This window comes from Salmo salar, chromosome ssa14 (genome assembly GCF_905237065.1).
Source record: "Salmo salar chromosome ssa14, Ssal_v3.1, whole genome shotgun sequence".
Lineage (NCBI taxonomy): Eukaryota > Metazoa > Chordata > Actinopteri > Salmoniformes > Salmonidae > Salmo > Salmo salar.
This window is the reverse complement of record NC_059455.1, coordinates 43,842,905-43,859,467: the sequence shown is the minus strand read 5'-3', so window position 1 is coordinate 43,859,467 and position 16,563 is coordinate 43,842,905. Positions and strand designations below refer to the sequence as shown.

The 16,563-nt window shown below is 44.9% G+C and overlaps 1 protein-coding gene across 3 annotated transcripts in view; it reads left to right on the top strand.

The window, feature by feature from the left end:
* Window positions 1-16,143, top strand: part of LOC106569603 (rho guanine nucleotide exchange factor 18) — a 37,962-nt gene extending 21,819 nt beyond the window's left edge. For 2 of the 3 annotated variants that reach the window (XM_014141128.2, XM_014141127.2), the window contains exons 8-22: window positions 500-754; window positions 1,092-1,171; window positions 1,363-1,541; window positions 1,758-1,831; window positions 1,994-2,179; window positions 2,884-3,102; window positions 5,216-5,295; window positions 5,601-5,648; window positions 6,564-6,746; window positions 7,698-7,850; window positions 10,536-10,664; window positions 10,774-10,974; window positions 12,952-13,153; window positions 14,160-14,264; window positions 14,659-16,143. In XM_014141128.2, the coding sequence (XP_013996603.1) occupies window positions 500-754; window positions 1,092-1,171; window positions 1,363-1,541; window positions 1,758-1,831; window positions 1,994-2,179; window positions 2,884-3,102; window positions 5,216-5,295; window positions 5,601-5,648; window positions 6,564-6,746; window positions 7,698-7,850; window positions 10,536-10,664; window positions 10,774-10,974; window positions 12,952-13,153; window positions 14,160-14,264; window positions 14,659-14,843 (2,279 nt within the window). In that variant the 3' untranslated portion in view covers window positions 14,844-16,143. The remainder of the gene's footprint in view (window positions 1-499; window positions 755-1,091; window positions 1,172-1,362; window positions 1,542-1,757; window positions 1,832-1,993; window positions 2,180-2,883; window positions 3,103-5,215; window positions 5,296-5,600; window positions 5,649-6,563; window positions 6,747-7,697; window positions 7,851-10,535; window positions 10,665-10,773; window positions 10,975-12,951; window positions 13,154-14,159; window positions 14,265-14,658) is intronic. The other variant, XM_014141130.2, reaches the window with a different exon arrangement.
* Window positions 16,144-16,563: the final 420 nt, after the last annotated feature.

Sequence of the window (16,563 nt, the reverse complement as noted above, 5' to 3'; positions counted from 1 at the left end):
TAGCTACCTGGTCTGAAAAAATTATTTGTTCAGAATGCTCTAATGCAGTAAACAACATTTCCGTTTCTGATATCTACTTTAATTGTGATTTATTCAACCAAGATGCAAATGCAGTTGCATTATTTTAAATAAAACCTTTGGTGGCATCCCATAAAATCCAGGGGTCAACAACAGAATTTTTATTTATCATTATGAATTCGTTCAGTTAAATTTCAAATGTGTCACAGAATGTAGAAATCTGATGTTGAAATGTCATCTTGTGGCTTTTTTAGTAGGTTCTAAGATTTTAAGTTGGCAGTAGTAAGCGTGGTGGTCAGACAAGCTCTTATGTCAAATTTATATTTTCTTGATTAAAGACAATAGAGGTATAGATAATATGTTTTATGCCTGTTGAGTAGAAAGTGTACTTACTGTAATAGTTTTCCATTAAAGAAGTTCCACAAGTTCCATTTTGGTCCTCTGACTTCTCTCTCTGTGTGTCCTCCTCTCCTCCCACCAGCCGACAGTGAGGAGCACGGTGCCCTGGCCCAGGCCCTGGTTCTGATCAAAGAGACCATCTCTGCTGTGGACTCCCAGGTCCACGACTATGAGAGGGCCTCCAGGCTGAGAGACATAGGCAGCAGGTTGGAGCCTCGTTCTCATGGCCGGTGGAAGGACGGCAGGGTGTTCACGAGAGAGGATCTGGCTGAGGGCTTCAGAACCCTGCTCCATGAGGGGACTGTCAGCTGTCGGGTGGCAAACGGACGGCTCAAAGGTGGTGACCTCTCTAATCGGCCCTTCTGGGATCTTGCAATGTTTTTTGGGGATGATATTTACGGTGTAAAAGCTTGGTTTTTACTGCAGTTTTTCTGAAAATTGGCAATTGTTTCTTCTAGTAATCAGGGATTCTCATTCTGGACACCCAAGACCTCATGTGACCTATCAGGCCCTGTTATAGTCTATATCTAGAACCCATAATTCCTTCTGGTCAGGTCACACAGTCAGAACTCCTGGTCATAGTCATACTTATCTATTATGAATGCTGTGATGATCTGTGAGGATGGCGTATTTGTTGATTTGAGTGTTTGTCTGTTTCTATCCCATGTCTTCAGACATCCATGCTGTTCTGTTGTCAGATGTCCTGCTGCTCTTACAAAAGGAAAAGGACCAGAAACTCATATTTGCTAATGTGGTGAGGGAAATTTCTCAATATAAGAGAATATGTGTCCAGCTACTCATTTTAATCCCAACATGTGCTAGTTTTAAAGTATGGCCTCCTTCAAGGAGAGAAGGCCAGAAAATGTTGATAACCTCTGATCCTCTGTGTCCTTCTCCTCGTCCATCTCGTCCTCCTCTCCTCCTCGTCCTCCTCTCCTTTTTCAGGACAACAAGACGTCGGTAATCTCCCTCCAGATGCTGATCGTCAGGGAGATGGCCCATGAGGACAAGGCTATGTTCCTGATCAGTGCTTCGTCCAGCATGCCAGAGATGTACGAGATACACACATCCTCCAGAGAGGACTGCAACGCCTGGATGAGCCTTATACGAGACGCTGTCAACAGGTAGGAATGACATAGGTAGGGAGGGGGTAGGGCAAGGACAGAGAGGACAATATGTTCTCTCAAATTAGGTTTAATCTCATACTTTTTCTCTCTCACTTACCTCGCTATCTCCAGTTATTTTACTTTCTACACTTTCAACTGATTTGTAATCAGCATTTGAGTCAGTTCTTAGGGCTTATAGTAACCCCAGTGTGTTTGACTCTCTTTGTGTCCCAGTTGTCCAGTGATGGAGGAGCAGCTGAGCAATGAGCAGGAGGAGGCCAGGCTAGCCAGGCTCAGAGACTTCCAAGGTAAGAGACTCTACCAGCTCTACCAGAGAGCTTCAAAATGTCCTCAATAACAGCTGTCCAAATGCCTTCAAATCCCATTGTCAGGCCTTACGGAATGTGTTTCCAGAGCGTCTCGTGTGTTTTTTTTGTTTGTTTTTTACCATAGAGTTTGTGTGTTTTCAGAGCGTCTGTATGTGAAGGATACCCAGATCGTGCAGAGCCTGACAGAGAAGCTGCAGATGTTTGCTGACATGGCAGAGGCTGTAACAGGGATGGAGGATGTAGCTGCCCACGCTTGTCTGCTGCTCCGCGGTGACGCCTCAGACCTCCAGCAGGGGGAGACACTGCTCAAGGGGGCCATCACTGAGGGTAGGAATGAAGCACGAATCCACTCCTAGACCATGCCTTAAGCCAGGGGTGCTCAAACCTTTTCACTCAGGCCCTCCTTCCAGCATTGGGGAACATCTTGCGCCCCCCTCATGTCTATTTCTGTGGGCACAAGCACTGTTCATTACTCAAACTGTTCTCACCCGTTGTTGGTGGAGAGAGAATTGTGCAGGTTTTAAGATTTTCTGCAATTCTACACATTTTGTCATGGGGTAGAGAACATTTTGCAGTTTAAGCTAATTTCCTTGCAATTCTACATATTTTGTCTAATGTGTATTCATGTGATATTTAAGTGACTGAAATATTATAACAAAATGGATGGGCTAAAAGCCGTTAGCTGACATGGGCTAGTTGATCTGGACATTTCTGACCTGTTATAAATAGCTCTCTAAGGTCTTCCCTTAAGGGTAGTGCCCCACAGTTTGGGAACCACTGACCTAAGCAATTGTGGAGATCTGAGAGGTTTTGATACATAGTTTGATAGGTTAAAGCAATATTGTAATAGCTCCCCATCCCCTCTGTTTACCACTGACCTCGGTACTCCTGGCAGGTCTGATCTGATAATAGTTCACGTCACCATCGTCTTTAGTAAATCTGTTCTAAATGTTGACTCACCATGAGAATCCAATGTCAGCTTGTCTGTCAGATAATCAGATTTTAGGTTCTTCTTCTTCTTCTTTTCTCAGTGGAGAATCTGCAGAACCTTCTCCTGTCCGGTGTGACTGTGAGAGATCCCAACCCCCATCAAGAGGACAGCCTGGGACCAGGGAGGTTCAGTTTGAGGCCAGAAGTGGTACGCCTTTGTCTAGGGGGGCTAGGCCTTGGGCGGCTGGGGAACCTGTCGGTAATTAGGAGAGCTGAGACCTTTGGAGGTTACGACTGCAACCCTCCCACCCCCATCAAGAGTAAGTCTTTTATTTAAAAAAAATAGTTAACCCCTTTTTCTCCCCAATTTCGTGGTATCCAATTGGTAGTTACAGTCTTGTGTCATCACTGCAACTCCTGTACGGACTCAGGAGAGGCGAAGGTCAAGAGCTGTGTGTCCTCCGAAACACAACCCAACCAAGCCCATCCAAGCCGCACTGCTTCTTCACACAATGCCCACTTAACCCGGAAGCCAGCCACACCAATGTGTCGGAGGAAACACCGTACACCCGGCGACCGTGTCAGCGTGCACTGCGCCCGTCCCACCACAGGAGTCGCTAGTGCGCGATGGGACAAGGACATCCCTGCCGACGCTGGGCTGATTGTGTGCTGCCCCATGGGTCTCCCGGTCGCGGCCGGCTGCGACAGACCCTGAACTCGAACCCAGAATCTCTAGTGGCACAGCTAGCACTGCGATGCAGTTTTTTGGGCCTCCCGAGTGGTGCAGTGGTCTATCAAGAGTAAGTCTGCCGCTCAGTCGGTCTGCCGCTCAGTCGGTCTGCCGCTCAGTCGGTCTGCCGCTCATACAGATGGACTATTATACCCATACAGATGGACTATAATACCCATACAGATGGACTATTACAGTGAGGGGGAAAAAAGTATTTGATCCCCTGCTGATTTTGTACGTTTGCGCACTGACAAAGAAATGATCAGTCTATAATTTTAATGGTAGGTTTATTTGAACAGTGAGAGACAGAATAACAACAAAGAAATCTAGAAAAACGCATGTCAAAAATGTTAAAAATTGATTTGCATTTTAATGAGGGAAATAAGTATTTGACCCCTCTCAATCAGAACGATTTCTGGCTCCCAGGTGTCTTTTATACAGGTAACGAGCTGAGATTAGGAGCACACTCTTAAAGGGAATGCTCCTAATCTCAGTGTGTTACCTGTATAAAAGACACCTGTCCACAGAAGCAATCAATCAGATTCCAAACTCTCCACCATGGCCAAGATCAAAGAGCTCTCCAAGGATGTCAGGGACAAGATTGTAGACCTACACAAAGCTGGAATGGGCTACAAGACCATCGCCAAGCAGCTTGGTGAGAAGGTGACAACAGTTGGTGCGATTATTCGCAAATGGAAGAAACACAAAAGAACTGTCAATATCCCTCGGCCTGGGGCTCCATGCAAGATCTCACCTCGTGGAGTTGCAATGATCATGAGAACGGTGAGGAATCAGCCCAGAACTACACGGGAGGATCTTGTCAATGATCTCAAGGCAGCTGGGTCCATAGTTACCAAGAAAACAATTGGTAACACACTACACCGTGAAGGACTGAAATGCTGCAGCTCCCGCAAGGTCCCCCTGCTCAAGAAAGCACATATACATGCCCGTCTGAAGTTTGCCAATGAACATCTGAATGATTCAGAGGACAACTGGGTGAAAGTGTTGTGGTCAGATGAGACCAAATTGGAGCTCTTTGGCATCAACTCAACTCGCCGTGTTTGGAGGAGGAGGAATGCTGCCTATGACCCCAAGAACACCATCCCCACCGTCAAACATGGAGGTGGAAACATTATGCTTTGGGGGTGTTTTTCTGCTAAGGGGACAGGACAACTTCACCGCATCAAAGGGCCTCGAAACCTTAATGACTTGGAGAAGATCTGCAAGGAGGAGTGGGACAAAATCCCTCCTGAGATGTGTGCAAACCTGATGGCCAACTACAAGAAACGTCTGACCTCTGATTGCCAACAAGGGTTTTGCCACCAAGTACTAAGTCATGTTTTGCAGAGGGGTCAAATACTTAATTCCCTCAATAAAATGCAAATCAATTAATAACATTTTTGACATGCGTTTTTTCTGGATTTTTGTTGTTGTTATTCTGTCTCTCACTGTTCAAATAAACCTACAATTAAAATTATAGACTGATCATTTCTTTGTCAGTGGGCAAATGTACAAAATCAGCATGCTTTATTCCCTCACTGTATACCCATACAGATGGACTATTATACCAATACAGATGGACTATTATACCCATATCTGGTCCTATCGTTCCTCTACCACTGTCCATATCTGGTCCTATCGTTCCTCATATCTCACAAATCCAGTGTTATCTTTTGAACACAGTTCAACATAATGTTTTCCAGATGTGGAGGGACGACCTCAACGTTCAAACTCTGACCCCCAGCTACAGGACCTCGACCAATCGGAGAGCCTGGAACTGTCGGTGAGTGACTGGCTATCCCATTCTCTACTCCCAATCTCCTCGCAAGTGTGCTCTTGTTTTCTCCTCAGAGAGGAAGGGAGGTGTGGACTAGTTTTTAGTTGGTCTGATTCATGGTTTAGTGATTACAAGCTGATGAGGCACCAGAATCATACTGTAGTTCTCCATGCCCATATCCATCCTTCCCTGAAGTCAAGTTAAGTGTTACTAGATTACTCTCAATCTGAACATACAATATCTTGATGTTTAGTCTCCTGAATATCTGAAGTCAATAGTTTTTCTTGTCTCAACCTTATTTCTCTCCCCAGTTCTTTTACGCCGTGCTGATGCTCTCACATAGGCTCTACGGTCTGCAGGTAAGACACACACTGAGTGGACAAAACATTAAGAACACCTGCTCTTTCCATGGCATAGACTGACCAGGTGAATCCAGGTGAAAGCTAGGATCCCTTATTGATGTCACTTGTTAAATCCACTTCAATCAGTGTAGATGAAGGGGAGGAGACGGGTTAAAGAAGGATTTTTAAGCCTTGAGACAATTGAGACAGGGATTATGTATGTGTGTCATTGAGGGTGAATGTGCAAGACAAAATATTAGTGTCTTTGAACAGGGTATAGTAGTAGTATAGTAGTAGTATGGTAGTAGGTGCCTGGCACACCGGTTTGTGTCAAGAACTGCATGGCTGCTGTGTTTTTCACGCTCAACAGTTTCCCGTGTGTATCATGAATGGTCCACCACCCAAAGGACATCCAGCCAACTTGCCTCAACATGGACCAGCATCCCTGTGGAATGCTTTCGACACCTTGTGGAGTCCATGACCCAACGAATTGAGGCTGTTCTGAGGGCAAAGGGGGGGTGCAACTCAATATTAGGAAGGTGTTTCAAATGTTTGGTATACTCAGTGTATATATTCTTTACATGCTACAAACACAGTTGTAGGTTCGTCCTGTCTTATCTTAACCATTAGATTCAGTTTTAAATGTGTCCCCTGCCACTCCCTAGTCTGAAGTTTGTACCCTGTCCATCACTGGTGTTAAGTTTGTTTACTGCCCCTTGCTGGTGTTAAAGGAAGGATTCACCCATTTTGAATGTTACTTCATATTTGTGCATCTCTGAGCTATGTTCTATCGATTCCCAGGGTCATTTCATGTTTTCATGTGTATCTGAGCTATTCACGTTCAAGCAGGAAGAAATACAGCCAGTATGATGAGTTTGCATCATATGCCCTCTGCCTCCTGGTGTTAAGTATGTCCCCTGTCCCTCTCCGTAGGCCATCGTCTCCCAGCAGGACAGCCACATTGAGCTCCAGCGTGCCTCTCTTTTGGAGCGTGAGCGTCCGGGTCGCAACCGAGGCAACATGCTCCTGGAGCAGGAGAAACAACGTAACCTGGAGAAACAGAGAGAAGAGGTGGCCAACTTCCACAAGCTGCAGACACAGCACCGCCAAAACCAGGTACAATACAGTTTATTGTGGTAGGGAAATTCTAATTCAACTCTGGACCTCGAAGTCAGATCCACTGTTTTTTTCATTGTTCCCCTCTAATCAGGGACTGATTTAGCCCTAGGACACCAGGTGGGTGCAATTCATTATCTGGTAGAACAGAAAACCAGCAGGTTCCGGACCTCATAAGTTAAGAGTTGAATACCCCCGATGTAGTGGACCTATCTCATGTCTCTGGAAGAGTACATCTATCTCTCCATCTCATCTCTCCATCTCATCTCTCTCTCTCTCCCATCTCATCTCTCTCTCTCCCATCTCATCTCTCTCTCTCCCATCTCATCTCTCTCTCTCCCATCTCATCTCTCTCTCTCCCATCTCATCTCTCTCCCATCTCATCTCTCTCTCCATCTCATCTCTCTCTCCATCTCATCTCTCTCTCCATCTCATCTCTCTCTCCATCTCATCTCTCTCTCCATCTCATCTCTCTCCCATCTCATCTCTCTCTCTCCATCTCATCTCTCTCTCCCATCTCATCTCTCTCTCCATCTCATCTCTCTCCATCTCATCCTTCTCTCCATCTCATCTCTCCCTCTCTCTCTTTCCATCTCATCTCTCTCTCTCTCCCCATCTCATCTCTCTCTCTCTCTCTCTCTCTTTCCATCTCATCTCTCTCTCTCTCTCTTTCCATCTCATCTCTCTCTCCATCTCATCTCTCTCTCTCTCTCCCCATCTCATCTCCATCTCTCCCCATCTCATCTCCATCTCTCCCCATCTCATCTCCATCTCTCCATCTCTCCATCTCATCTCTCTCCATCTCATCTCCATCTCTCTCCATCTCATCTCTCTCCATCTCTCCATCTCATCTTTCATCCATCTCATCTCTCTCCATCTCTCATCCATCTCATCTTTCATCCATCTCATCTCTCTCATCTCTCCATCTCATCTCTCCATCTCTATCCCCAGGCTCGCTGGGAGAAGGAGCGGGAGCGTCACCGGCTGCAGGCGGAGGTCCTAGAGGCGGAGCTAAGACGGAGAGAGGAGGAGTGTAGGAGACTGGAGGAGAAACTAGAGGCGGAGAGAGAAGAGCTGGAGAGACAGAGAGAGACGTACCAACAGGTTGCTGCTTCGTTTTATTACAATATAATAATATACAGGAGAAAATCTGACCTCTCTGAAATGAAAATGGATGGCCCTCCCTTCAGTGAAAATATATTTTTACCCTCCCTGAACGCTTAAAAAAGTGATCCTCCCCTATACCCAAAATAATAATTAAAACATAAAGTGGATGGCAGAGAACATGCCAACCATTTACCCTCACTCCTAGGATAGACCAGAGTCTTAGATATTCCGTTTTAGAAACTGTTCTTGGTTTTGTAAGCGTTACATGGCAAAGTAGCCAGAAGGTTATCAATTCACAGACTACCGCCGACAAGAGTAGGGGTGAAGAGATATCCATTATAATAAAGCACTAAATGAATCTATCATATTTGCAGGCCAAGAAAAATGAACCTTTTTTATAAAAGCATTTCATGCAATGTCATTTCTACGTGACTGGAGACGAGCAGAATCTAATTTAATACCACAACAGAGCATGATAACGAATGCTCACACGCTGCAGTGCCAGATACATCTTGTTAAAATAAAAAGAGAAGAGTCTAACCGTGATAAAGTTGTCTATCAAGTGTAAAAATATATCGGAACAGAACCAGTTACGACTGAAGTATCTGATCATCAATGAATTTCAGAAAAAGCCATTAGTTGTTTTAACACAGCAGCCGCGTATCATCAGGTAGGCCAGTATACACACTTGTAACTTTTTTTTCATATGCAAAACTATCATTTTATAATTTGTTCCATGATACTGTTGTTACAAAATAGATGTGTGTTGGCTGTGATTAGGGCAGGGAAAAATAAGAGCATCTGCTAGGCTAAATTGAACAAACTAGGCATGCATAGCTCACCACATGATCCTCAAACCAGAGACTGGCCAAACTCGTGTTTTTAAAAGGGAATTCAAAAAGGCACTGTAGAATTACTGACTGTATAGCCTAATAAGACATTTTTCATTTAATTATTATTTCATTCAAAGTATTTTTTAAATGTAGTATTTCATCATATAAATAAATGTATAGGCATGTTGTTGAAATGCTGAGCGCTCCTGCTAGCTTCTAGTGTGTCTCAAATGCTTCACAATGGATTTCTTAAATTGCCTTGAAATAATAATAATAATAATAACAATATAGCCTAAATAATACATTTGTTTGTTCCTTCTTAGGCTACCTGGCTTGCTCCTGACTGATTTAGAGTTAATATGTTGTTTAATAGTGTGTTGAAATATTGAATGTCAATTGATAGTGGCAGAATCACACATTACTTCCCAAGCAAAGTACATGTTTTGTCTCCTCAGCTGTAGAAGGTTGTAGCGCAGACTCTGAATGTGATAGAGACAAACCAAAAATATCCCAAATGCATCGGAGTCACGTCTTTCCCCAGCATTGAACAGCTTGTTTCAAGCGTGAAGCATTTGAAAAAATATATATTTAACCTTTATTTAACTAGGCAAGTCAGTTAAGAACAAATTCTTATTTACAATGACGGCCTACACCGGCCAAACCCTGATGCTGGGCCAATTGTGCGCCACCCTATGGGACTCCCAATCACGGGCGGTTGTGATACAGGCTAGATTCAAACCAGGGTGTCTGTAGTGACGCCTCTAGCACTGAGATGGAATGGAACCAGGGTGTCTGTAGTGTCTTAGACTGCTGTGATACAGCCTGGAATGGAACCAGGGTCTTAGACCGCTGTGATACAGCCTGGAATGGAACCAGGGTCTTAGACCGCTGTGATACAGCCTGGAATGGAACCAGGGTCTTAGACCGCTGTGATACAGCCTGGAATGGAACCAGGGTCTTAGACTGCTGTGATATAGTCTGGAATGGAACCAGTGTCTTAGACCGCTGTGATACAGCCTGGAATGGAACCAGGGTCTTAGACCGCTGCGATACAGCCTGGAATGGAACCAGGGTCTTAGACCGCTGCGATACAGCCTGGAATGGAACCAGGGTCTTAGACCGCTGCGATACAGCCTGGAATGGAACCAGGGTCTTAGACTGCTGTGATACAGCCTGGAATGGAACCAGGGTCTTTGCCGCTCGGGAAAATTGTGAACTAAAGCGTTGTTATATAATCAGGTCTCTAAAAAATACATCTTAGACTAACAAAGGGGCCTATGCTTTCAGCCATTTCCTTTAACAACAGCCACAATACCCTCACATACTGTACCCTCACATAACCCCTCAATTCCAGATCTGGTTTTAACTGAACACACCAAGCTCTTCATTAAGACTGAGATATTTATAAGGAGTGCACGGTGACTGACAAAATGTATGGATAGTAGACTGTAAGAAGACCAGAGGGAAGAGTGACCCCTACCTGCCCTCCAACACCACTTCCAGCAGCATCTGGTCTCCCATGCAGGGACCGACCAGGACCAACCCTGCATAGCTTCAGAGGCAAGCCAGTAATCAGATGTAGGGTGGTATGTTGCTGACAGTGGCAGGTAGCCTAGCAGTCAGAGCAGTGGACAAGTAACCGAAAGGTTGCTGGTTCGAATACTCGAGTCGACATGGTGAAAAATCTGTCAGTGCCCTTGAGCAAGGCACTTATCCCTAATTTGCTTCAGGGGCGCCGAACTACTATGGCTGACCCTGTAAAACAACACATTTCACTGCACTTATCCGGTGTATGTGACAAAATGGTTTATTTAAATTAATTTCCCTTTGTCATGTAACGTACCAACAGGATCTGGAGAGGCTGAGGGAGTCAATGAGGACGGTGGAAAAACAGAAGGAACACCTCGATACACAGATGAAGTTGAAGCAGAACAAGACCATCACCAACCCTGGGAGTTTTAACTTCAAAGCTCAGCAGGTGGGGATGTGGTGTGGTCGTTAAGAACTGAGGACCAACAGTGTGAGGAGCTGTTGTTGATGTATTTGTAGATGTTTACATCATCCGGACATTCTACTCTTCTCCTCAGGCTCTCCCCTTCTCCCAGTCCTTCCGAGGGGATCCTCCCTTCTCCCAGTCCTTCCGAGGGGATCCTCCCTTCTCCCAGTCCTTCCGAAGGGACCTGACGGCTGATTGGATGAAGGGAAGAGAGGTGATCCAGATCCCCAAGGTCCTCGTTCCCCCCAGCCTCTCTGTAGCCACCAACATTTTCCTGGAGCAGCCCCCAGAGGTGAGTCACACAGGACGTAATAGGACAGTGCCTTCAGAAAGTATTCAGACCCCTTGACTTCTTCCACATTTTTTTTACATGATAGCCTTATTCTAAAATTGAATACATCGTTTTTTCCCCTCATCAATCTACACACATTACCCCATAATGACAAAGCAAAAATAGGTTTTTAGAAATTTTAGCAAATTTTATAACAAATTCAACTGAAATATCACATTTACATAAGTGTTGAGACCCTGTACTCAGTACTTTATTGGCACACCTGTATTTGCGGAGTTCCACTCATTCTTCTCTGCAGATCCTCTCAAGCTCTGTCAGGTTGGATGGGGAGTGTCGCTGCACAGCTATTTTCAGGTTTCTCCAGAGATGTATGATCGGGTTCAAGTCCGGGCTCTGGCTAGGCCACTCAAGGACATTCAGAGACTTGTCCCGAACCCACTCTTGCGTTGTCTTGGTTGTGTGCTTAGGGTCGTTGTCCTGTTAAAAGGTGAACCTTCACCCCAGTCTGAGGTCCTGAGTGCTCTGGAGCAGGTTTTCATCAAGGATCTCTGTACTTTGCTCTGTTCATCTTTCCCTTGATCCTGACTAGTCTCCCAGTCCCTGCTGCTGAAAAACATCCCCACAGCATGATGCTGCCACCACCATGCTTCACCGTAGGGTTGGTGCCAGGTTTCCTCCTAAAGTTCAATCTTGGTTTCATCAGACCATAAAATCTGGTTTCCCATTGTATGAGAATCCTTTAGGTGCCTTTTGACAAACTCCAAGCGGGCTGTCACGTGCCTTTTACTGAGGAGTGGCTTCCGTCTGGCCATTGAACCATAAAGGCCTAATTGGTGGAGTGCTGTACATATGGTTTTCCTTCTGGAAGGTTCTCCCATCTCCGCAGAGGAACTCTGGATCTCTGTCAGAGTGACCATCGGGACCAGGGCCTTTCTCCCCCGATTGCTTAGTTTGGCCGGGCAGCCAGCTCTAGGAAGAGTCTTGGTGGTTCCAAACTTCTTCCATTTAATGATGGAGGCCACTGTGTTCTTGGGGACCTTCAACAATTCCTTCGACCTCATGGCTTGGTTTTTGCTCTGACATGCACCGTCAACTGTGGGACCTTATATAGACAGGTGTGTGCCTTTCTAAAGCATGCCCAATCAATTGAATTTACCACAGGTGGACTCCAATCAAGTTGTAGAAACATCTCAAGGATGATCAATGGAAACAGGATGCACCTGAGCTCAATTTCGAGTATCATAGCAAAGGGTCTGAAAACTTATGTAAATAAGGTATTTCAGTTTTTTATTTGTTATAAATTTGCACAAATTTCTAAAAACCTGTTTTTGCTTTGTCATTATGGGCTATTGTGTGTAGATTGATGAGGGGAAAAATAGATTGAATCCATTTTAGAATAAGGCTGTAACGTAACAAAATGTGGAAAAAGTCGAGGGGTCTGAATACTTTCCAAATGCACTGTACCTACCATGGTTTTCTAGAAATCCCAGTTAGAGGATTCCTGGAATCAGGAAATAGTACTTTGTCAAGTTACCAGTATTTGTCAACCCTAACCAACGGCCTTCCCTGTAGCTCAGTTGGTAGAGCATGGTGTTTGCAACACCAGGGTTGTGGGTTCGTTTCCCACGGGGGGCCAGCACAGAAAAAAAAAATGTATGAAATGTATGCATTCACTACTGTAAGTCGCTCTGGATAAGAGCGTCTGCTAAATGACTAAAATGTAAAAATGTAAAATGTAAAAACTACGTGAATGTGTGCTCACTTCCCAGTGTTTTTCTATTGTACGTGTTGTTCAATAGTGTATTGATATTGTGTATTTTGCATGCTGAATTTCCATGTAAATGGACAGTAAAGTTCCCATTCGGTGCACTCGGTACAACACTCTTGCCAGTTAGATCTCCATAGCTGTGTGTTGTAACTCATTTTCCAGTAGTTCATTTACAGTTATATTCATAACTTTACGTTATCGTATCTTAGGTGCCCCCTCGCAGGGAGAGCATCAGCCCCGGGCCCGCTAAAACGGAGTTCCCCATCCACCTGATCAGCACAACCAACCAGGTGGTTCACAAACCAGGGGCCGTGCAACAGCAGATACCCACCAAGCTGGCTGTCCTCGGCAACAAGGGCAAGGAGAAGAGCAGTAAGAAGAGGTCCCACCACAAGCGCAATCACAGCGCAGGTCAGAACACGGCTCAGTAGAACACGGCTCAGTAGAACACGGCTCAGTAGAACACGGCTCAGTAGAACACGGCTCAGTAGAGCACGGCGCAGGTCAGAACACGGCGCAGGTCAGAACAGAATAGAACACGGCGCAGGTCAGAACACGGCGCAGGTCAGAACAGAATAGAACACGGCGCAGGTCAGAACAGAATAGAACACGGCGCAGGTCAGAACACGGCGCAGGTCAGAACAGAATAGAACACGGCGCAGGTCAGAACAGAATAGAACACGGCGCAGGTCAGAACACGGCGCAGGTCAGAACAGAATAGAACACGGCGCAGGTCAGAACACGGCGCAGGTCAGAACAGAATAGAACACGGCGCAGGTCAGAACAGAATAGAACATGGCGCAGGTCAGAACACGGCGCAGGTCAGAACAGAATAGAACACGGCGCAGGTCAGAACAGAATAGAACACGGCGCAGGTCAGAACACGGCGCAGGTCAGAACAGAATAGAACACGGCGCAGGTCAGAACACGGCGCAGGTCAGAACAGAATAGAACACGGCGCAGGTCAGAACAGAATAGAACACGGCGCAGGTCAGAACAGAATAGAACACGGCTCAGTAGTACACGGCGCAGGTCAGAACTGTACACGGCACTCCTATAATCTCAAACCTTCCGTTTATTTGTCATGTACTGAGGCACTTGTTGTGAAGTCCTACTCTTTCCTCTTGACCTCAACTGTGCTAGGGGAAATCATAACATTTACCCCATATTGATATTTTCTATGATCTGTTAAAGCAGTGGGCGTATATCTCCACCACAGGAGGTTGGTGGCACCTAAATTGGGAGGATGGGTTTGTGGTAATGGCTGGAGTGGGATCACTGGAATGGTATCAAACACATTGTTTCTATATGTTACATTCCATTTGCTCTGTTCCAGACATTATTATGAGCCGTCCTCCTCTCAGCAGCCTCCACTGATCTCCATAGTTCTGATGCATTGTTGTCTTTCCTCCTGCAGCGTCCATAGAAATGTCTCAGGTGGTGCCGATCAGAGTGACAGGAAATGAGAGCCAGAGTCTGAGAGGGAAGAAGACTGTGAGCCCACAGAGAAACTACCAATTAGGTAAGAGCCCTCACAGAAACCACATCAGGTAAAACCCCTTACTGATACTACCAATCAGGTAAGAGCCCTCACTGATTCTACCAATCAGGTAAGAGCCCTTGCTGATTCTACCAATCAGGTAAGAGCCCTTGCTGATTCTACCAATCAGGTAAGAGCCCTTGCTGATTCTACCAATCAGGTAAGAGCCCTTGCTGATTCTACCAATCAGGTAAGAGCCCTCGCTGATTCTACCAATCAGGTAACAGCTCTCACTGGACCTACCAATCATCTAAGACGAAAACCTTGGGAGTTCCAGATACATATCGTCAGATTTTTTTTACTGTTTTAACATCTCAGGAACTAAATTAACACACACAATGATTAAGTTTAACCGTATGTTGTTATGCCTCTTCAGATTGTTTCTTCAGTCCTCCAGAGCCCCTGTCCAACGCTAAGCCCTCCCAGACCCTGTCGTCCAGCAGCAGCATGAGGAGTAATAACCAGAGCCACGTCCCTCCACCCGAACCTCCACCTCCCCCTCCACCCTTCCCCAAAGACATAGCAAGCAAACCAACCAAGGAACACGTTATCTACCTGTAAGGACACAGGGCGACACAGGGCGAGACCAAAACCATAACTAATAGGCCCTATGCCAGGGCTCTGAAACTGGCGGCCCATGTGCTAAAACCGGCCCACGAGTGATTATATTTGGCCCGCCAAAGCTCTGTTCACAGTAAAGATGTGATTTATGTATTATTTTTTTTGTGATTGGGCTTTTCTAATTGCTGGTACTTTATTGAGTGCTTGTCTCTAAACTCTCTCTGCACTCAAGTCTTTATCTTTTTAAGCCTTTTTAAAGATGATTTAAATTCACGTTAGGAAGCTGGTTATTACTATTAATTGTTTACAGATCTGAGGTGCCAAGCACGTTATCTCAGAGCGCATAAGAAACTCCTTTTAATCTGAATTGACCTGTTCCTCGTATTATATTTCTTCATGTCATAGAATGTATGGAAGTAAATGTTCATTGAGCTGTGAGGTGTAAAACTTTTATGGCCAGTTTACCAGACGCAGATTAAGCTAAGTCCAGGACTAAAAAAGATTCTCAATTGAGATTCTCCCATTTTTTTATTTTTTTTTGTCCAAGACTAGGCTTAATCTGTGTCTGGGAAATGGGCCCTTATGGTATGGGAATTATGGTGTATTTTAACACTGTGAATAATAATGACTACTGTACTAAATTATGCCAATTGTACTGTGGTTTATGCCGTTTTGTGATTTTTGTTATGAAGTATACAGGAGAGGGTTTCATGACATTTTTGTGGACTGTTGAACGCAGACAGCTTTCTCCACACCATATCAACATGGATTGTTGTCAGTCAAGTTTTAGTTTAGTTTTACGACAGGAAAGCTTGTGTGTGAGTGAAATGTTAGAACTCTCTTATGTCTGCACTTTGAACAAGAGACAAATCGTTTTGCCGGATGGTTTTCCTCATCGTGTAACTGTCAAAAGATTATGTTCCGGGAACCAAGGAATTTTTTGAACAATGTTGTTTTCTATCGGGAGGATGTTTGGAAGGATTTGTGAAGTATGTTGCTCATGGTTACACAGTTTCCAGTGAACACCGTCTGGGAATAGAATTAGAACACATATGACAAAACATTTGTTTTTACTGCTCTAATTACGTTGGTAACCAGTTTATAATAGCAATAAGGCACCTCTAGGGTTTGTGGTATATTGGCCATATACCACACCTCATCTGGCCTTATTGCTTAAATATATATATATTTATATATATTTGGTCTGGACATTCTGCTGTGATGTTGATGTCCTGGTGAATTGTTGTGGTTCCCATCCACAGCCGATGGAAGGAATAAAAAATAATTATGATGCCTGTAATCAGCCTTACCTGTTTGTTTCTAGAATGAGGGCTCAATCAAGTCAGGCCAGGATTCAATCCAATAGTTTCCTTTAAAAGCTGCATTGGCGTAATCGGATTGAATCCCCGGCCTCAATGTCACCTCCGAATGACTCACTTCCTCCCATCCCATGTCCAGTTTGAAATAGCAGTGAAGCAGAGCAAGGACAAAGCGGTTCTGTCGTCCCCCACCAGAATAGAACAGTAGCCTGTCCTGTAATAGTTAGTTGTGTATGTTTTGCCTCCAGTTCAGACCCTCAATGGGTGAATCTCAATTGTATTTCCTTGATTCCTTACATCCTCTCGCTTCAAAACACTTGGATGAGGTCAGAGGTCACACCCCTCTGACCGGCAACCTCAGAATTATAGTCACCATTCTTCTGTTGCTAATATAAAACGTT